Source organism: Protopterus annectens, chromosome 9.part0, assembly GCF_019279795.1.
Source record: "Protopterus annectens isolate FY-2018-M chromosome 9.part0, PAN1.0, whole genome shotgun sequence".
Classification (NCBI taxonomy): domain Eukaryota; kingdom Metazoa; phylum Chordata; order Ceratodontiformes; family Protopteridae; genus Protopterus; species Protopterus annectens.
In genome coordinates this window covers 641,340,669-641,363,254 of record NC_056743.1, presented here as the reverse complement: position 1 = coordinate 641,363,254, position 22,586 = coordinate 641,340,669, and the positions used below count along the sequence as shown (strand labels likewise).

The window sequence follows — 22,586 nt, the reverse complement described above, 5'->3', positions numbered from 1 at the left end:
AAATTTCAGGACAAGAACCCCATCGAGCCTAACAAGAAGGAGTTCCTTTCTCAAAAAGGATACACCCCTTCCAACTTATGACTATGCCAAGGCACAGCATCTACCTTTTTTAAGCCCTCTTCAGATGCCACTTCTCCAAAGTTAGCTCCTAAAAAGGAGGCCTGGCTGTCAGTGATTTCCAGCATGTGGATGCTCAACATTGTTGCAGGGGCTACTAATGTCAATGGAAAGAATATCTGCCACCATTCAAAGAGGATCCCCCTCATCCTCCTTATTAGACTTTCTTATTCCTTCCTCTTCTCTGTAAATGCTGGAATTGAGGGTCATAGAACCAGTCCTTCCTTTGGAAGGAATTAGAAGTTTCTACTCCAGAATTTTCCTGGTCCCCAAAAGCTGTCATGTAGACTGATACTGGACTTCAATTCATTTGTTGAGGTCCCCAATTTCAAGATGCTTACCGTGCAGACAGTGCTTCCCCTTTTGCCAGACCACTGCTTCATGGAGAACCTGGACTTAAAGGATGCATATTACTATATTTTCATTGTTTATCATTTCAGGATATTTCTGAGATTTGTTGCATCTGGTAGTCTTTAATGCATTGTCCTTTGGGCTATTTACTGCACCATGAGTGTTTACCAAATGCCTTGCCCCAATAGTGCTCCATTGTTGGACACTGGGAATTCATATTTTTCCTTTCTTGGATGACTTGATCTGTACAGAGTATGCTGGCCATCTGTCCTTACCACATGAATTTATTTGGTTATCTAGAGGATCAGTTCAGGATCTACATTTTTAGATTATCTAGATATGGCCTCAGCCTTACAATGACAGCTAAGGCTAAAGTTGAACATTGGGAAGTTGTGCCTGACACCATTACAGAGACTGGATATGGTGGTGGGTGTTGAGGAGTTTGTGTTTGTACATGATAAAGTTTGGGAGATTAAAAAGATGAGGTGGAGGTGTGACTGGGTGGTGTTTATCAATGTTGTAGAGTGGGTTGTTAAGTGTGGGAGGGGAGTTGATAGGTGAAATATTAACATAGCAGATTAGTAGGGAGAAAAGAAGGGAGGGAGTGGAGATGTATATAGCAGACATATTTGTGGGCAGATTGGGTAAGTAGATTAGAGGCTAGAAGAGCAGGGAGAGAAATTAAAGGGAATAATATAAAGGTAGTGGCGTATGTAAAATGGATGATAAAAAGGAATAGAGGGGGTGGTAAGATTAGTGTGTAAATTATGACGTATACTTGAGTGGTAGGAAAGTATGTAGTGTGTGTATAATATTGGCTTGATTAGGTTGTAGTGGGAAAAGGGAGGAAATAGGGTAGAGAGAAGGACTAGTTGCCGAATGAGTGTTGATTGGATGAGGTATACTGGAAGAGGAGGGGAGTGTTGGGGCAGGAGGTGGAGATTAGACAGTATAAATGTATAGTAAGTAGGGATGGGTTGGATTTGGTGGTAGGGTAGGGGAGAAGAGTGAGCCTAAGTGAAGCGAAGGCAAATGCAGAGAGCTGAACCAGTTGCAAATGGAAGTATTGCCTGCAAAAACAATCAGTAAGGAAATGCTGTTTTTAAAGCTTTTAGTACCTAACTAAAGGAAAAAATGCTATTGCCAATATATTGTACAGACTGGATTTACTACGGATGGGAGTTTATAGTATAAAGACAGGGTTTATAAGTGGAAAAATGAGATTAAGTTAAACAAATACAGTTTGAAAGATGATGGGGGTAAGTTGGAAACAGAGTCAACTACAGGTAGAGAGTAAAGTTAGAGACAGTAAGTCAACTAAGTAAATGCAGTTTAATAGTCGGTGGGGCGAAAGAAATAAACAGAGTAAAATGTGGAAAAGGATGATAAGGCAGGATATAAAAAGGTACCTATAAATTGTAAGTAGAAAGAAAGTAGAAATGGAGAGCAAAAGAGGGAACAGTGATGTACAGGAGAGCTATGTGGAGGTATAGGCCAAATACGGGTTAGACAGCAAAATGCATAAGCATACAGTAGCAAGCCATGGGGAGTAACAGAACTCAGGGGTGCAAAACTTGGGCAAAGCCTGTTGCTTGTGGCCAAGAATGGTGAAGCACTAGATATCAGGTGGTAGAAATGTGTCCTTAACCTAGGATAAAGGAAAGAGAACAGAAGAATGAAGAGTTGCAAAGGTAAGAGAAGGAGAAATAGGAAAACAGGACAGGTGATGATCAGTAACAGCAAAGGTGACCAGGATGAGAAATTAGAGGAGTTATAGGAAGGTTAAGTTGGAGACAATTAAAGCAAGCAGCAGTAGTAGAAGTGAAGGAGAACAATTAGTGAGAGAAACTAGTGCAGCACCGATACAATTCAAAACAAAACGGCTATTAAAATATAGAGCATCTCACATGTGTTAAGTTCAGAACACAGCAAAATACAACTAAAGGCACTTAGCAAATGTCTGGGTAACAACTGATTAAACTATTGAGTGTCCAGCTTTTGTTAAATAGGTACAATTAGAGAAAAACATCAAAAATACAGTGAAACTGTATTGCTATTAAAGCTTATAGAGCAGATGATCAGGTAACAACCTTTAACATAATAAATGTTCAACTAGTGTTATAACGTCTAGTGGAGAAAAAAACAGCAAATACAACATAATGCAAAAAGACTAAAGTTCATAAAGCAGACTCCCCAGTAACACTCTTAAAAAATTGAGTAAACAACTTGTATAACAGCATCTATTGGAGAAACAAACTGCAAGAAATAGGTGAAATGGTATTAAATTACAGCATATATGTCAGGCTTCTCTGTAACAGAATGTAAAATGTTGAACGGTCAGCTTATATCCCTCTGGTCTTGAAATATTTGTGTGAGTTTCTTCAGGATGGCTTATCATATGCATCCATTAAGGTGCATTTAATGGCCAGCTCTGCTTGTCTGCCTATGGATCTTCCTCCTTTCTTCTTCTCCTTTGGTAAAACAGTTCATGAAAGAGGTTTTGCATACAAGTTCCCCTTGCAAGCAAAGTCCTCTTTTGTGGGGTGTCAACTATGTCCTCGAAAAACTGACCTTACCATCTTTTGAAGAAGCTGCCATCAAGTTCTTAATCTGGAAAAATGTTTTTCTTATTGCTCTGCATCTGGAAGGTGAGTTTCTGAGCTGCAAGCTCTCATGGTAACTTTAACTGATTTTCCTCAGGGATAGGATAATGTTATGCATTAATTGTTCTTTCATGCCAAAAGTGGTCTCAAAATTCACTCTCAATCACTGTATCAATCTCCCTGTGTTCTTTACAGAACCTAGGAATAAGGGAAAGAGGATACTTCATACATTGGATGGGCATCAGCAGCTCAGATACTACCTTGACAAAAAAAAAACCTTGAAGTTCAAAACAATTTTTATTTTCTTCACAGAGGAAAAGAAAGGGCAAACTACTGTAATTTGGTTGTCCTCTGGTATTGTTTTTTTGTAATAGTCACCATGGCAAGGTGAACACAGGCAAAGTAAAGGCATATTCCATCAGGGCCTTTTCTTCTTCTTCAGTGGCCTATTGAAAAGCAGAGGACTCTAGAAATTCTGTACAGGGAGCAACTTAGTCCTCTGTGCACTACTAGCTGGATGCCTTTTCTAAATCCAGAGCAGGCTTCACAAGGACTGTTCTCCACGTCCACATGGACCCTTATCCTTCCTCTTCCCAGGTTGGATAAGCTTTGGGACTTTACCCATATGCCAGTAAGGTGGTGTATTTGTTGAGCATAGTACAATTACATAAGTCCTACTTACCTGCTATAGTAGGTGTTCATACAACACACTGACTTACTGGCAGTACCCTAAACCCTTTTGTTGGCTGTACATAATTTATTGTTGGAGTTGTCACTGAGTTTTGTCCATCAGCCTATTTTGTTGTGTGTGCATGTCTGGCTTTTGGCTTGGAACAGTTAAGTGTTTGCAAAGCTTGAATTTTCATCTGCTGTTCCTGCTGGATACTAGAAAACTCAAAGGGTCCTGTCTGTGGGTTTGAGAGGCAGTCCTGATCCTGCCAGGTGATTGGTCTTTCACACCCATGGACAGGCAGTGGAGGGAGCTCTAAGCTTTGATAGACTGACAGAAGGAGGGTAGGAGGGCTGTGCTACCCATATGCCAGTAAGGTAGTATGTTTTACAAACATCTACAGTTACAGGTAAGGAGGACTTATGCAACTGTACTATTTCTGACCTAGAAGAACCATACACAGCAAAGAGTTCATTGTCCTGCCTTCCATGCCTCCCACTGAGGCCAAAAACCTATGGAGTTTCTAGAGTTATAAGTTTACTGAGGTGAGAAGTTCCAGCTCTCTTGTCAAAGTTAAATGAGCATTGAAGACTGGAATGGTATGAAGTGCGATAGTCTGGACAATTGAAGGAATGTGAACGATAGAAGTCTCTCTCTCTCTCTCTCTACTCTTCCCTCATTAGATCAGTTATAGAGTACAATGCCCCATTTGGCATGTGCCTCACTAGACATATGCAACAACTAGAAAGACCACAAAAATACCTCACTAAGAGGATCCTAGGCCTTAAACAATTGCCCTGTGTGGATAGACTAAAAAACTCCAGCTTTTCTCAGTATCATATCACTTACTTAGAGGTGATCTCTGCTTGATCTACAAAGCCATGTCAGACCCAGTGCTGTTAGATATGCTACATCTAAAGAAATCCCAATCCCTTCAGGCCACACACTCCAGAGACCTCAACCTCATTATCACAATCAACAGAACTTGCTGGAGTGATAGGTTCCTAACCCAGAGACTGGCCATGCTCTGGATTAGACTTCCCTTGCAAGTCAAGCAGAGCACCTCACTGGCCCTCTTCAACAGAAATCTTGACGAGTGGATGGGAAATAGAAAATTCACCCCGGGGATCATTTCAGTGGCCCTGCTTGACAGAGGCACTGGGAAATAACATCAGGCAGCATGATGCCAGGGAATCCTATGGGCTAGGCTTATAAAGGCTCCAGGGCCATTAGCCTAGTACACATCTATGAACCTAGGAATCAAGAAGTCTCAAGCTTAAGAAGTCTTACTGCTTAAAAAGACAATTTAATTTCAGCACATTCTACAACTGAATGAAAGGTCTCATTATATTGTGTGTTAAAGGAGGCCAAAAACCAAAACTTGTAAGAAACACTGGAAAATAGTGCCACTATGAATGGAAATTCTGAAAGTAAGCTGCATTTCTGACTGCTGCCATTCTATGTAAGTGGAAAAGAGGTCCCATAAGACAGGGTAGGATTCATCTAGTTTTTTTTTTTTTTTGAAACGCAAGCTACACTTAAGTTCATAAGTTAGTACTAGGCTAACTGCCCTTGCGAGCCATTGTAAGCCAGCCAATTATCCCTTGTGAGACTCAAACTGTGCACTTTGTGTTTGTAAGACAAACACCTTAACCATTAGGCCATCCTCCCCACCCAACTTTTGGAAAGATAATAACAAGCCAAAAAAACAAACTCATATTAGTACGTCCCCAACAGTCAGGACATTTAGTGTTAAAAATAAACTGTAATAACAGCATAATGAGCTGGAGGTGGGATGTACTGTGTATTAAATCAAGATAAGAGGACAATAAATTTTTTTTCAGTTTCTGCCCATAGCAGTTTTTTAATGGTGGCCCAGTGGCTGTATCACAGCGGATTACTGAACTGAATAAGGGATGAAGGGAGGTAAAACTCTAAGGTTTTGATATAAAAAAAGAGACAACCACTTTAAAATCAATATTTTAGAGAAAGGTAGTTATTTTTTTTTCTTTAAAAGAGAAAAACATGTTTATAAGTAACAATACTTAATTCCTTGATATCCATTCATAACACAGGAGAACAGACCATAGCCATTTATTTTTTGTTTTGCTTTTTTTTGCTTTATAATGTGTTAGCCATACCTGGCAGTGATATTAAACTGCAAGGGTTCTGTGAGTTTAATTAACGCAATGTCATAGTCATAAAACTCTGTAATATTGTGAGATTCCTTCTTTGCGTCATTTTTGTAGCATGGGTGCTGAGTCACGCTTTGGACTGGTATAGACTTTTTCTCAGCTGTAATTTAAAAAAAAATTGTGTTAATCTTTTTTATCTTATGTTATTCTGCCTACCACAATTCCCTGACCAACACAGGCTTTATCAAATGTTGCACTTCCATGTGTGTAATCATTTCACCAATTATCCTACATTAAAATACTAAAGAGAATGCAGTCTTCCTCAGTTTATTCTTTAAATTGTTCAATTTTAATCCAGTAGATATAAATGAAATATGTTTACACTTACCCAGTTTTCAAAACTAAGTAAATACATGTAAGTAATATGAGATCTGAAAAAAAGATTAATATGCAAATTACTTGCACACATATAGTCCACATGGAAATGTAAACCTTGCCTCTAGATAATTGTCACTGTTAAAGTGACAACCGAACCCCATCTGCAAAAATGGGAAACAAGTGGTTGTGGATGAATGGATGGATGGATATATTTAATTATATCACCCTTTTTCCTTACTATTCTTTAATAAGGTTCCAAATTCCAGCAAATCAGCAACAGTTCATATAAAAAGTTTCTCAGTTGACATTCCAAAATAAAACTGCATACACTTTTTAAATGGTGGTCATGGCATATGTGCAAAACCCCTATCAATGTCCTTTATCTGGGGAATTACATTCCTGGGATTCAGAAGGAAGCCCACCACTGGTGATATGAGCTATGGCCAAAAGGTACTGTTAAAGTGAAGCAGGAAATGAGATTAAAGGATGTTAGCTGTGGTAATGAAAGATCTTATTGTTAGGTAATTTGCATGTCTCTGAATTAACTGTAATTACCACAAGTAAAAATGACCACTCTCCTATGGTAAGCAACATTGGTAGCCAATGTACTTCATTGGCACAGGCGCCTCACCATTCACTGCCCCCTCACACATACACACACTAACATACTTCTTACAGGTCTCAGAGTTGACAGAGTGCCCCTGATGTATCTTATGTTTGTCCCTCCTGTCAGAAATCAAGGATCCTTACAGTCAATCAATAATGCCAGATATTACAGTTTCTTTCTTCTTCTTCTTCTTCTTCTACTGTAATAAAGTGCATAATGATGCTAGTCCTGTTGCTCTATTAACTTTTTAAGTGAGTCTAACTAATAGTTTAAAATTCTCCATGGTGTCATCTCATGTTCCTCCTAGCTTTGTCCTGAGGCCTTCCAACATACTGACATGTCCCCATCCCTCTCAACTGCCCCTGATTTTAAAGAATGCTCCTGATGTTGCCCCTTATACCTGCCCTGTCCATCGTAACTCACAGGCCATTGCAATTAGTGAATAATAACAGACATTAGACTTTAATATCTTACTATGTAAAAATTATACTGTAGAACTAACTCCTCAGTTTTCATAGAGGGTTAAGGCTCATACTTGATAGCTACTTTCGATGTTAGGGGTGTATGGTTCAAAGCTTCCCCCTTTCACCTTAACTTTTTTTTTTTTCAAACGCATACAGTAATATGTTAGGAGTATCCATAGTATTCAGTGGTGGTGCAGAAAAATAACACTTTGCTAAAGAGCTACATGTGACTGCTGAGGGTACAGAGTTTGAATCTTGTGAAGTACCTTTAAAGCACGATACATATTATATCCCTGGATTCTATTGTTCTCTTGCCCTCCGTCTTTGTGCTGCAAAATGTTGTTCTGTTGTCTTTTTTTAAGTGCCTTTAGAACATGATGTGAAGAGTATCCTTGGTGTCTAGTGTTCCTCACATGTCTTTCATTATGCAAAACATTGTTCTATTACCTTATTAAAGGAGAACTGCACCCACATACCCAAAAAACATCTTAATTTCATCATGGTTTGGTGTTTCCTACATTTTAACACCACTCTGGAACTATTTCCAGGTTTTTAAATATTTTTATATGTAATTTTTGAGTCTGACCACATAGGGTCTGGCATCTTGAAGTAATTCTGATTGTTTACTCTGCCTCTTGGTATCCCACAATGCTGTGCTTCTCTGTACAATAAAATACATCACGCATGCCTCTTTCTTCTTAAAGCTCCTGTCACTGCATTGATTTTACATGCATACACTACTGTCTTTCAGTCAGTTAGTTTTAAGTAACATTTCATGCTGTTCAGTGACTACTTAAAACACAAACAGTGCAAATGCCACAGAAGAGACTTTCAAAATGCTTTTTACTGCTGCTTCTTTTTAGAATGACTAAACTGCAGTCTTTTGTGAAGCCTGAATTGTACTAGTTTGACTCATCTCCCATCCCCCTTATAGGTTCATAGGTTAGTACTAGGCTATCGGCCCTAGGGCCTATACAAGCCTAGCCATAATAATTCCATGGCTACTTATTCCCACACTATTTTATAGGTTCATAGGTTGGCACTACCTGGTTGCTACTACTGGTTCACACCTAGCTTCCCTAGCTGTCAAAGTGGTAAGGGTAATTTGAGCTGTTACCTGCTGTGATTGACAACTCACAGCAGGAGACTTGACTCATGTACTGTTTCCTTGTTCTAGTCTTTACTTTCTGTATGAGTAGGGGAAGGACCAGGGAGCTGTGACTTCACAGCATGGGTGACCTTTTAGGATAGTTGTGGTGATGTCAATTTGGGGAGGGAATTGCCCCAAAAATATCTGTATTCAGTGGCCTTGATGACATCAATGAATTGAAGACTGTAGCAAGCTTTTTCAGGGCAGGATACAAGTTTTTTTGAAAGTGAAACTACCACTGTACAGTAAGAGACTGTTCTAGTGGAGAGAAACAGCCGATTTAAGACATTTTAAGTGCTGTATTGTTATTTATTCACAGCAGGGAGCAGTAGCAGTAGGGAGAGAAAGGACAGAGAAGTTGAGCATTTAATAATTGAACCCCATTGTTGTCCTTTAAGTGCCTTTATTGAAAAATATAAAGAATATTTTTGGTCTGTATTGTTCCCTACCCCCACTACAGCATGAATTGCTCATTATTCTAGGGAAATTAAAAGATGTGATAACCCCGCCCCCTATACACGTCTACACACACAGACAGCCTGCCTCACCCAGTTGTAGCCATTCACCCATGTTACTGAGATGAAAAATAGAACCAAGGACAGAATTCGGTCAGTTATTTGACTCATTAGGAAGGAAGAAACAGTAATTTGTGGTGTAAGAAATAATGAAACAAAAGGTGGGCTTTTAATAGAAATAGCAAATACAACCAAGCACAGGTAAAACACTGAATAAAGAACAACAAAAGGCTGCAGATCCACATGTATCCAAAGTTAAATAAAATTCTTAGTGCCTCGGCCAACAAACCTTCCAAGAGTAATATTATTGCACTTCCAGGTTTAAACAGTCAAAAAACACAATTAACAGACAATTAAACAATCATTCAATAAAAATTAAATCACATACTTCCAATTACACTCTTTATTGAGCCCAAAAGGCATCAAAATACAATATTTTAAGATAAAAAGTGTTTCTTTCTTTAAAGGTCTTTCTTTTAAGCTGGTACACTCACCTATACATACCTCCACCTTTTCCAACACACAACCCCAAAGAAATTCAGGGTTAGAGTGGTGAAAAGACATAAAATGACCCCCAAGGGGGCTGTCCATTTTTTTGTTTTTTATATCCCTAATATGTTCTTGGAGATGCACCCTGAAGCTCCTAAAGTCTCCCCCAATGTAATACAAGTTACATGCACATTTTAAAGCATAAATAATACCTTCAGTCTTACACGTATATTTACCACTAGCCATAAACCTAGAACCATTAAAGTATGGAAAGAAATCAACCAATTGTTTAGAAATAGAACATTTGCCAAAGAGTTTAGTTCCTCTACCAACTACAACATTCCTGCTTATACTGACATCTGGTGAAACAAAGTGGTTAAGGACAACCATATCAGACAAATTTGTATCTCTTTTATAAGAGATGTTCACATGGCTAGAGAGCACTTCCCTCTAATCTCTATCGCTATTCATCGGCCAAAATTGTCGGACTTTCTTGACCACTAAATCTGTAATTATATTAAATGTGGTCACAAAATAGATTTCATTCTTATCTTTTTTTGTCTCCCAAAACCCGTGGTTAAACAGTCCTATAATTAGACATATTTTTAGTCCTCTTATCCCAACCACTTAAAAAATTATTCTCATTACTCTGAATTAGATTAGTATTACTGTTCCCATATCTCATTTTGATGATTTTTTGCTTAGCCTTTGTCACAATATCTATGTCATAACCTCTACTAATGAACATATGTTCAGCCTCCAATATTTCCTTATCAAATAAAATATCAGTACTACACAACCTGTTAATTCTCAAAATTTCATTATAAGGCAGTTGTTGTTGTTTGTCTTTCGGCTTTTCCTGGTTAGGGGTCGCCACAGCAGAACTCCAGTCCGCTAATGATTGGCAGTAGATTTTTACAGTGCCGAGTTGCCAACTCGATGCATAACCTTCAACAAAGGCACGCCCATTCACGCTAAATGATGGGGATGGCAACTAGTCCCTTACACAAATAAGTTTCTTTGATCAAATTTTCTGTTTATACCAGTCTCTAGGCCATCCAACTGGATGTCAAGGAAATTGACCCGGGAACCCAGCTGCACTCCATCAAACTGAAGAGCCATATTATTAGATTGTAAGTCATTAACAAAAAGCTGCACATCCTTATTCATCCCTTTACACAAGAAAATCAAAACATCTATAAATCTAAAGTATATAACTACCTCAAATTTATAGAAAAAAATGTGGATAAATATATTCTTCAAGTTTAGCCATCACCAAATTTGCATACATGGGGGCAAAAGCTGCTCCCATGGCAGTACCCTGCAACTGGTGAAACATTTCTCCATTTAATGTAAAGAAATTATTCTTTAAACAAAAAAGAGCCAGGTCCATTAGAAAGTGAGACATAGGTGAATCACCCAAAAAGTAAGATAAAGCTTGCATTCTTACATTGTGTCATATTAATGTAAAGACTTTTAATGTCCATACAAAGCCAGTACATGGTATCATTCCAAACAATACCCTTAATTTTATCCAAAAAGTCCTGGGCTATCTATAATATAAGATGAAGTACTCACAAATATTTTTTCAAATATCCATGTAACAGAATATAAACATTTTTCAAAAAGTATTTTTCTGCTGACACAATTGGCCTGCCACTCAGATTGTCAGTTCCATTATGTGTTTTAGGTAGACATTAAAACACTGCTATGTTAGTATTATCAACATTAAGCTTTTTTCCAGGTCACTAGCCATAAAATAACTTAGTCTAAAGCCTTTTTTAAGTAACAGTTGATGTTAAGTTGTCATTCTCGCCTTCATTCTTGCTGGATGGGTTCGGAGCCGACCCTCGGCTCCGACTCGGCCTATAATATAGCTCGAGAGCTAGTTTTACCGGCTCGAGGCAGCCCTATATCCCACAATACCATGCGCTAACTCCCCAGATCTCGTTTGCCGCCAGCTCTTGAAGTTGCCTTTTTTTACCGGCTCAGGTCAGTAAAAGGAATTTTCAATAAAGTTTTCTATTTTTGAGGTAGTTTCTTAGATTAGTTTCCTTCATTAGTTCCCTATCGACATTGTTACTTATTAGTGTTTGTTTCGTAAGCCCTACCCACCCCTTTAGTTAACTTTTATAATCGGGCCTACGGGCTTTAGTTTTTCTGTTTACTCACCCCCTTAGTGTGTGTGTGTGTTGTTGTTCTAGTCAGCCCCCTCAACTCCCCCTTGTGTGTAAGTGAGTGAGTGTGTGTGCTGACTGCGTTACTGTCTTTAGGGCAATGTCCAAAGACGCTAAAGTCTCGGGATTCAAGAAGTGTGACTCGTGCTGTCAGAAAATGTCTCTGACAGATGGTCACACTTCTTGTGTCTACTGCTTGGGGCCTTTGCACCTGCAGGACTCTTGTTCCGTCTGTCACGGATTTAGTTCAAGAGTCCTGCAGGAGCGTCGTAATAAACTTATTTTGAGGGGCTTATTGAAGCCCGTTGATTCCCCATCCAAGTCTGGCTCGGGGAAGTCATCTAAGCCCGCCAAACCCTCGGCTCCAATTTCTGAGTCGAGGGCTGGCGAAACTGAGATTGCTCCAACATCGGCTCCAGTTGGAGTTGATGCGAGCAAGATCGTTTCCACTCCGAAACCCGTATCGGAGCTGACTTCAGCACGCAAGCGCTCTAGATCTCCTTCATTAGAGTCCGTCCGATCGGCTACAAGATCACCCCTCCTATCGGAGCGGAGTCATAGGACTCATTCCTCCAGGTCGTCTAGGCTTTCTGACCACGATATTGAGAGGGTAGTCAGTAGACTCATAAAAATCTCAGGCACTGGCCCAAATGCTCCAAAGCCCGTCTCACCAGACTGTGGCTCCCTTGGTACCGCCTTCGATTCCTCCTCCGACTCTCCAGTCGAGTTCGGAGCCGGAGTTTGTCGGAACCGTAACCTTGCCCACGTCGGAGCCGATACTTCCACCTTCGGCTCCAGTGTCATTGGCTCCGACTTCTTCATTGGTACCGTCCATGGAGAGGTCTGGGCGCCGAGACTCCATTGTTGGCTCCGAGGGGGCGAGTGGCATCGGACCCTTGTTCGACCCCGCTCTCCCTCTTGGAGCATCGGCTCTGGTTAGTTCGGCCCCGACATCATTCTCGGAGCCTTCTCTGTTGGTGCCGGAGGCGGTTTGGGTGTCTTCGGAGCCGGGACTGTCTTCGGTGCCTGATAGGGGGGCTTTCGAGGTGATGAGGAGCGTGCTGGAGCCAGTGTCCGCTCCAAGGTTGGGTTCTTCAGCTCCTCCCTCTACAGTGCCTGTTACGGTCTCTGGCCATCCTCTTGCAACTGATAGCAGAGATCCAAAGCGTAGGGTACCCACTTTAGGTGTCTCTTCCTCCTCCGAGGCCTCCCCTGAAGCTTCAGGGGAACCCCCTAGGAAAAAACAGTGCAAGAGGAAGCACATAGACTCCCCCGAGTCTCTCACTTCGGACACCGACTTGGATGAGTCGGAGGGTTCCCCGAGATCCCCCTCTGAGGATGTCTCCTTTTCAGACATCCTAGAGATCCTGAAACAGAGGGGGAATTAGTCCACCCTTAAACCCTCCGAGGACGAGTCGGTTTACTTTGACGCTTTTGGGTCTCGCCCTTCCACCTCCTGGGTGTCTCCTCCTTTTGACCCACTGATGGAAGTAGTGGCCAGAAAGGCGTGGGCAGCTCCTGACTCAATGGAACCTACCCCTAGGAGGCCTTCTAAATTTATTTCTGCTCCAGAGGACAAACCATTTCTGACCAAAGGTGTCTCGGTAGATGCTATGGTGGTAGCAGCCGCCACTAAGAAGGAATTAGCTGATCCTTCGGTACCTGTTCATCCTCCTAACAAAGAGTCCAGGACCATGGACAGGTATGGTAAGTGGACATTTGCTTCAGCGACCTTTGCCATGCGGTCGCTGAACTATTTATGCCATTTCACCCGCCTTCAGAGAGATTTGCACAAAGAACTGGGTGAAACCATACAGGATCCTTCTGCTGTGGGGTATCAGGACAAGATTAACTCCCAGCTGGCTACCCTGAATTCCATTGCCAACTCCTCCATGCGGCTTATCTCCTATGCAGCCGATGGAGCGAGTAGGGACGCAGGCACAGGTGTTGCGTTGCGACGTCACGCCTGGATGCGACTCTGTAATTTTGCTGATCCCTTCAAGGCGTCCTTCACCAACATCCCCTTTGATGGTTCAGAATTGTTTGGACCTCAGGTGAAGAATACCCTCACCAGGTGCGAGCAAGATGCTAAGACTCTCTCTGCTGTGGGAGTCCACTTTTCCACACCATCTAGACCTTACCCTAAAGGCCAGAAGGGTGGAAAGATGTGGTTCCGCAAACCACAGGGAGTCAAGCCTGCCGCACGTGGTGAACATCCCCCCAGAGGCAGAGGGGGAACGATAATAGATGCCGCCCCAGGGGCATAGGGGGTCCACAGAACCAGGGTTCCAGGGAATCCTTCCCTCACCAACCCTTTCAGCATCCCTGAGAAGCTGCCCGACTGTCCACCTTCGGAGGCAGTCGGGGGAAGATTATCTCTGTACCCGGAAGCCTGGCAATCCCTCTCTCAAGACAAATGGGTACAGTTGATTATATCCGAGGGTTACAAAATCCCCTTCATTTCCCCTCCGATCCAATTGCCAAGACCCCTCCCAGACGTACCACCCGCACAAAGGGGTCAGGCACAGCTAGAAATAAAAAAGCTGTTAGAAAAAAAGAGTCATCCAGGCAGTCCCAGCAGACCAGCTAGGATCCGGGATCTACTCCAGGTTCTTTTTGGTACCAAAAAAGACAGGAGACTGGAGACCCATTTTGGACCTCAGCAAACTGAACAAGTCTGTGCAGAAGACAAAATTTCGGATGGTAACATTGCAGTCCATTCTACCCTTTTTGGGCAGAGACAACTGGATGTGCTCGTTAGACCTTCAGGACACGTACTATCATATAAAGATACACAGGCGCTCCAGGAGGCTTCTCCACTTCCGTCTGGGAGCCAGTCATTACCAATACAGAGCCCTGCCCTTTGGTCTCACCACAGCCCCCCGGGTGTTCATCAAATGCTTGGCAGTGGTCACGGCTCACCTGAGACAAAAAGGATTCCAGGTGTTTCCATATTTAGACGACTGGCTCATAACCGCTACCACCAAGCAGCATCTTATAATAGCCAGGGATTACACCATTCACATTTGCAACAAACTAGGTATTTCCATAAATTTTGCAAAATCCTCCTTGTCGTCTTGTCAATCTATAAACTTCATAGGCGCTGTACTAAACACCAGAGAAATGTCTGCAACATTGCCACCTCAGAGAGTGACAGACATACGGCGGAATGTTCGGTTTCTGTTGCAGTCCAACAGAATTCAAGTCAAGTTAGTACTGAAAACTTAAGGCCTCATGGCAGCGGCGATCCTTCTCCTCCCCTTAGCCCGCTTCCACATGAGAATTCTCCAGTGGATGCTTTTTTCTCAGTGGTCCTTTCAACAGCTCCCAATGGCTCACAACATCTTGATAACCCCATCTTGCAAGAGACACCTCTCCTGGTGGATGGTCTCCCCTCAACTTCTTCAGGGCAGACCCTTGGTTCTTCCCCCTCCAGTTGCCACAGTGACAACAGATGCCTCCCTGATTGGGTGGGGGGGCACTATCAGGGCAGGACTGTCCAGGGCACATGGCAACAATTAGAATGCCACCTGCACATAAATGTCCTGGAGATGAGAGCAGTGCTTTTATCGTTGCAAGCCCTTCAGGATTGTCTTCCCACCAGGACTATAGCAGTTCAAACAGACAATATGTCTGTAGTGTGGTACATAAACAAGCAGGGCGGAACAAAGTCCTACCCACTATGTCGAGAAGCACTCAGACTTTGGCAATGGGCAATCTCCTCTCAACGGTTTCTGATAGCAACGCACATCCCCGGGAGGTCCAATGTCATAGCGGACAGACTGAGCAGAACAATTCTCATGCCTCATGAGTGGTCTCTAAATCAAGTGGTAGCAGAGAGAATTTTTCAAAAGTGGGGCCAGCCTTGCTGCGACCTTTTCGCAACCCCTCAAAACAGCAAGTGCCTCGACTTCTTCACTCTCTTCCCTCTACCAGGCCATCCCCCCAGAGACGCTCTCATCCACAATTGGCCTTGGGGTCTTCTATACGCATTTCCCCCTTTTCCGTTGATTCCGCAATTAATTCAGAAAGCAACCGCATTGAGATCCAAAATGATCCTCATTGCTTCGTATTGGCCTTGACAAGTATGGTTTCCGTTCCTGCACTGTTATCTACTGGAACAGCCCTGGCATCTGGAACCCCTTCCAGACCTTTTGACCCATCTAACGGGCAAACTGCACCAGTCTCTTCGTTCCCTCAACCTCACAGCTTGGTTGCTCCACTTCCAACCATAGCCAGGCTTCCCTTTATTTCTCTTCCTGTCCGTGATATCATTCTTGCTTCCCATAGGTCCAATACTAGGAAGACTTATGCGAGCAAATGGAAGCGTTTTTCGTTCTGGGCAGAAGCTAGGTCCTTAGATCCTTTTAATGCACCAATTCATAGAGTTCTAGATTTTCTGGCGGAGCTTTTTCATTCAGGATTGTCGTCGGCCACTATCAGAGTACAACTAGCGGCCATTGCAAATTTTCATGTGGGGCTCTCGGAAGCAAATATTATGTCCCACAAACTCTGTAAAGCTTTCCTCAAGGGCATCTTCTTGCTCAGACCGCCCATTAAGGATCCTCCTCCACAATGGGATTTAAATTTAGTATTAACGTCATTGATTCTCCCTCCCTTTGAACCTGCAGCTTCTTGCTCCTTCAAACTTCTCTCTTGGAAAACTCTGTTTTTGGTGGCTATAACATCTGCCAGAAGAGTATCGGAACTCCAGGCCTTGTCCGTCCGTCCCCCCTTATTTGTTTTTTCATAAAGGCAGGGTAACTCTCAGAATGAATCCTTCCTTTCTACCGAAAGTTCCTTCTGAATCAAATCTGAACCACACTATTGACTTGCCTGTTTTCTTCCCAGATTATTCAAACAGGGCTGAACAGAAATTACATTCCTTGGATGTTCATCGCCAGCTGCGGTATTATTTAGACAGGACAAAACAATTCAGAAAGTCAGAACAGCTCTTTCTCTCTTATGCTGAAGGAAAGAAAGGACTTCCAGTATCAAAGGTAACTCTTTCCAGATGGTTGACATCCATCATTACCTTTGTCTACGAGTTGAGACACAAACAACTCCCGTCTAGGCCTAAGGCTCATTCAACCAGGGCACTATCAACATCAACAGCCTTTCAAGCAAGGTTACCATTAGATGCCATATGTGCAGCAGCTACATGGGCTTCTCAACATACCTTTATTACCCATTACAAGCTCGATATAGCCTCCAGAAATAGAGCTGACTTTGGTTCCACCGTACTCAGGAGTCTGTTCCGTTAAGCCACCCAGGACCAAGGTGCTAGGGACGCTGTCCCATCCAGCAAGAATGAAGGCGAAAATGACAACTTAACATTAAGAAGTTATGTACTTACCATAACGTTCCATGTTAGTTGTCTTCTTCTCGCCTTCTTTCTTGCGTCCCTCCCTCCTGCCCCCTAGCCTGGACAGACTTGAAGGTCTCTGAGTCTTTCTATTTCATGTTATATAGTCCTTCACGGTTACCCCGTATCATTAGGGTTACCAGCAGGGAGACCATTTTTGGTAATAATTATAATAATAATTTTATACTATGTGTTAGCTGCCAACGAGATCTGGGGAGTTAGCGCATGGTATTGTGGGATATAGGGCTGCCTCACACCGGTAAAAATAGCTCTCGAGCTATAGTATAGGCCGAGTCGGAGCCGAGGGTCGGCTCCGAACCCATCCAGCAAGAAAGAAGGCGAGAAGAAAACTAACATGGAACGTTATGGTAAGTACATAACTTCTTAATATTCCTCAATAGCCTTATAACATCTAGAAATGTCACATTTCTCATACACCTCTCCATTTGTAAGATGAGCATAGCACATATCTAGGTACTGAGTATAATACATAATCACAATTTGATTTCCTTTGTCAGATGGTTTAACAACCAGACTTTTATCCTTACAAAATTCAGAGAAGGCCAGCCACTGTTCCTTACTTAAATTATAACTTATATTTGATCTATCATTCATACATTTCCAAAATAACTGTTCAACTTCAAAATTCAAAGTAGAAATGTAGCTTTGAATATTATTGTTAACAAAGGGTGGAATATAATGACTCTTCACATGAATTGTGCTAGTATTCAAATTACTGTAAGCATTAACAACAAAATCATCAAATTCCTCCTGAGAAGAACAACAAGAGTAAAAAGAACCATCAGAACGTCCACTCAGGTCAGATAGACCACCATTATAATATTTTTTAAAATAATCTGACAAATGTAGCTTTCTACTAAGAAGGAATATTTCAGTCTTAAGCATATGTAATCTAGGTAGGGCTGTAGGTATAAATCTAAGTCCCAAATCCAATACAGATAGTACATCAGAAACATCACATTTAGATAAATTAAGAACCAGAGTCATTCAAGGAATTGCACCTGTTAGTTCCATCATTTTCTCTTCCCATTCTGCCCCCTCGAGTTTCTTCTATAATTCTTGGATTGTCCCCCTTCATTGCGGCCATGTTTTTTTATTATTATTGTGGAATTTAATGCTGCTGTTGCTCCAAAAACATTTGTTCATATCTGCAGGGTCTTGGGCCTGTGGCAGAGCTGGAAATTGCTCCATTTCACCACCCTCCCCAAAATTCACTTCTCCTTCATCCATCGCAAAGGAGACTGAGCTGGTATCCCCTCCCACGACTGGAAGAAGCTCTATTATTTTTGCATTTCCAAAGAAACGTCTTGTCCAGATTATAGTCTTTAATATCCCTATTAATTTTGTCACTTTTCTGTTCCACCAGCTCATTTTCTAAATCCAACAGCCTAGAATTCACCTCTCAAAGCATTTCATCCATTGTAACAGAAGATAGATGTTTCTGAAGTTCCCCACTCACCAGTAATATCTCTTCCCTCAGCTATCGTTTTTTTTTAAGGTGTTCCCTCTCAATTAGGATCTGAACCCATTCAATAGAACATTGGTGAGTGGCTGCAATCCACCTTTTATGAAAGGTGGCATCATCTGGATTCTCCACATCAAATGGTGTAGTTGGCATTCTAAAAGCCCTCAATCCCCTCAGAGTAATATTTATTTCCACATAACGTTGGAGGCACAAAATATTCATATGGGTGCTAGTTTCTTTATACAACAGTGTCTCCAATCTATCTCGTAGATTGCATACCTCTGTTGAAAGGGAGACCATATTGGAAGAACCAACTGTTTGAAAAGGGTTCATGAAGCAACGATTTTGCTCCCCTGTATAATGATTCCACACATTTGCAGAGGACACAGGAGTATTGCCCACAAGAATATTACCATTAGAAGTAGTAGCCACATCATTGGTTCTGGAGCCTCTGTCATTTAATAGAAATAGACCTGTCTTTATCAAAAGCTGTAGATGTATGCAGAGTAAGTAAAATGACTAACAGCAGTTAAAATAATTGACTGAGGAAATGGATATGTATAAGATAAATTGTGAATTAAATGAAAAGTCAAAAATGATAACATAATGATATATTGTGGAAATAACAGCTAAGAGGACCATATGACAGTAAAGGAAAAATATCCCAGGGGTTATTCATGCAATTAAAATTCAAGCCTGAATTACTAAGTGTGGCTATAACCATGCTAGAAAGCACTGTCTTGCTTTTAGTAAATCCTGCATAATTTGTACAAGGAAAGGGCATTTTTTAGTATATGCAAATGGTCAAATAAGTGTCATCAAAATAATGTGTATGTTGGTGAAAACAAACATGAAGGTTAGTTGTTTGTTGGTACTGTGGAAGTGTAAAGAGTTGATACAGCGAAGTCCAAAAATACCTTACAAGTATTGAGATACGTATGAAAAAGCAGTGGATTAATGAAAAATGTTGACATACAATCTGAACTAGTTTCTAGATTTAACATTTTATCTGAAGATACTTTTATGGAACTGGGAAATACTTATCACAGAACTATGTGCTTATTGGCCAGTGGGTGGAACTATTTGGTTAAACTCACTGAAATGACTTTAAATATAATAAATAATTTTTTTCCTAATTGCAGCACTTAAAAGTTAATTCTGCTAATAACTGGATAATTTCACAGCTGTGAAGCTAAGAACGATAAAATATGCAGTGTAAAATAAAAGACACTTTGTGCACTGACAAAATCACAAAGTCACAGAAACATCTTGGATACAGTGGAAAGCTAGAGCAGTAACCACCAACATGACTCTGGTGAAGTACTTACAGGCCTAGGACATTTGCTAGAAAAATATCACATATGAATTAATCCTGAGCCCATGCCAATGATGCATCCTTCAAGAAAAGTACCATAAGCTGCGAGACCAGATGTTAAGTTGTCAATCTCGCCTTCATTCTTGCTGGATGGGTTCGGAGCCGATCCTCAGCTCCGACTCGGCCACTTACTAAAGCTAGAGAGCTAATTTTACCGGCTTGAGGCAACCCTGTATCCCATGATGCTAGGCGATAACTCCCCAGATCTCGTTTGACACTTTCGCTTGCGAGGTGCGTTTTTTTTACCGGCTCCTGGTAAGTCTTTTGAATACTTAGATTTCAGTCACCCTTTTTGGTTAGTTTTCCACCCAGTTGTTTTTTTAGTAGTTAACGGCTATTTTTAATCCTATTCCCGTTCATACCTTCCTTTTTTCCCCTTATATCACCCCGCCCACTCTTTAGGTTAGGCCTTAAACCTGCCCCTTTCCTAATTATTCTTAGGGATCCTGTGGAGTGTTTGGGTGTGTCAGTATCCCACTTATTAATATTTTTATTGTTTTTTGAGTGTTGTGTGTGTATGTGTGTTTCCTTTTCCTTTTGTGCTCCCTCGACACTGTTATGTCGTAGGAACCAAAAGAAACTAAGGTCTCAGGCTTCAAGAAGTGTGACTCGTGCTGTCAGAAAATGTCTCTGACAGACAGTCAGACTTCTTGTGTTTACTGCCTGGGACCCCTGCACCTGCAGGACTCTTGCTCTGTGTGTCATGCGTTCAGTCCAAGAGTCATGCAGGAGCGCAGGAACAAACTAATTTTGAGGGGCTTGTTAAAGCCCGAGGGCTCCCTGACTAAGTCTGCGTCGGGGAGGCCTTCGAAACCAGCAAAACCGTCGGCTCTGAGTACCAAGCCTTCTGCTGCTGGCTCTTCGTCTGTGCCTAGATCGGCTCCGGCTGGAGCCGATCCCTCTGAGTCACAAATTCCTGTATCGGCACCACTCGGTGCCGATACCTCTGAATCCATGCATTCACGGTCGGCTCCTGCTGGAGCCGACGTGTCTTCGGCTCCTTCGGCTCCATCCATATCTAAGAAGAGGTCAAGATCCCCTTCGTTGGAGTCCATCCATTCAGCTCAGAGATCCCCCCCTGCTCTCGGAGCGGAGCCATCGGAGCCGATCTTCTCGGTCGTCCAGGCTTTCCGACCACGACCTTGAGATAGTGGTAAGTAGGCTGTTAAAGTCTCAGGCATTGGCCCAAATGATCCGTAGCCCATCTCATCAGACGGTAGCTATTATGACTCCACCTATTTTCCCTCCTTCGACTCTCCCTCAGAGTTCGGAGCCGGAGCTCCTCGGAGCCGTGACTGTTGTGGCGTTGGAGCCGATACCTCCCCCTTCGGCTCCTTCGCCTTCCGCTCCGATCTCCTCCTTGATGCCTTCATTGGAGGGATCAGGGCGCCTGGTCTCTCTCGTCGGCTCTGAGGGGGCGAGTGGCATCGAACCATTGTCCGACCCCATTCTCCCTCTCGGAGCGTCGGCGCTGGTGAGCTCGGCCCCGACTTCGACCTTGGAATCTTCCCTGTCGGTGCGGCCTGGGGTTTCCACCTCTTCAGAGCGGGAGCCCTCTGGCCTTTCTGATAGGGGAGCCTTCGAGGTGATGATGAGTGTACTAGCCCCAGAGCACAGTCAACGGTCAGCTCCATCAGCTCCTCCCACTACAGTGCCTGCTGACGTCTCTTCCCACTCTCTTGCTCCCGGACCCAGAGATCCAACGCCTCAGGTTTCCCCACTGGGAATATCTTCCTCTTCCGAGGCTTCTCCTGACCCGTCAGCGGAGCCTCCCCGTAAGAGGACATGTAAGAGGAAACATGTGGACTCCCCTGAGTCCATTACATCTGATACCGACTTGGATGAGTCGGAGGGATCCCCAAGGTCCCCCTCTGAGGATGTCTCTTTTTCAGACATCCTAGAAATCCTAAAGCAGAGGGGGAACTGGTCTTCCCTTAATCCTTCCGAGGACGAGTCGGTGTACCTGGAGGCGTTTGGTTCTCGACCCTCCACCTCCTGGGTGTCTCCGCCTTTCGACCCCCTTATGGAAGTAGTGGCTCGGAAGGCGTGGTCAGCCCTGGATTCGGTGGAACCCACCCCTCGGAGGCCATCTAAATTCATCACGGCACCAGTTGACAAACAATTCTTAACAAAAGGTGTACCGGTAGATGCCATGGTGGTGGCTGCAGCCACCAAGAAGGATCTAGCTGATCCTTCAGTACCTATCCATCCTCCTAATAAGGATTCTAGGGCCATGGATAGGTACGGTAAGCGGATGTTTTCTACAGCGACCTTTGCCATGCGGTCGCTGAATTACTTGTGTCACTTCACCCGCCTTGAGAGAGATATTCTCAAAGAGTTGGGAGAAGTCTTACAGGATCCGTCAGCTGCTGGGTCCCAGGATAAAATCAACTCACAGCTTGGAACCCTAAACTCGATTGTTAACTCCACCATGCATCTCATTTCATATGCAGCCGATGGAGCGAGTAGGGCCGCGGGCACAGGAGTGGCCTTAAGGCGTCACGCCTGGATGCGGCTTTGTAATTTTGCGGACCCTTTCAAGGCGTCCTTCACAAATTCCCCTTTTGACGGTTAGGCTTTGTTTGGACCTCAAGTGAAAGACACCTTGACCAGATGCGAACAAGATGGCAAGACTCTTTCTGCCGTAGGAGTCCGTTTCTCCACCCCTTCAAGACCATACCCTCAGGGTCAGAAGGGTGGGAGA

The 22,586-nt window shown here is 42.7% G+C and overlaps 1 protein-coding gene across 1 annotated transcript in view; it reads right to left on the bottom strand.

Annotated features, from left to right (window-relative positions):
- Positions 1 to 22,586, bottom strand: part of LOC122811397 (complement C2-like) — a 925,867-nt gene that overhangs the window by 350,249 nt on the left and 553,032 nt on the right. Inside the window, exon 13 of the mRNA XM_044083220.1 lies at positions 5,883 to 6,036. Within this exon, the coding sequence (XP_043939155.1) occupies positions 5,883 to 6,036 (154 nt within the window). The remainder of the gene's footprint in view (positions 1 to 5,882; positions 6,037 to 22,586) is intronic.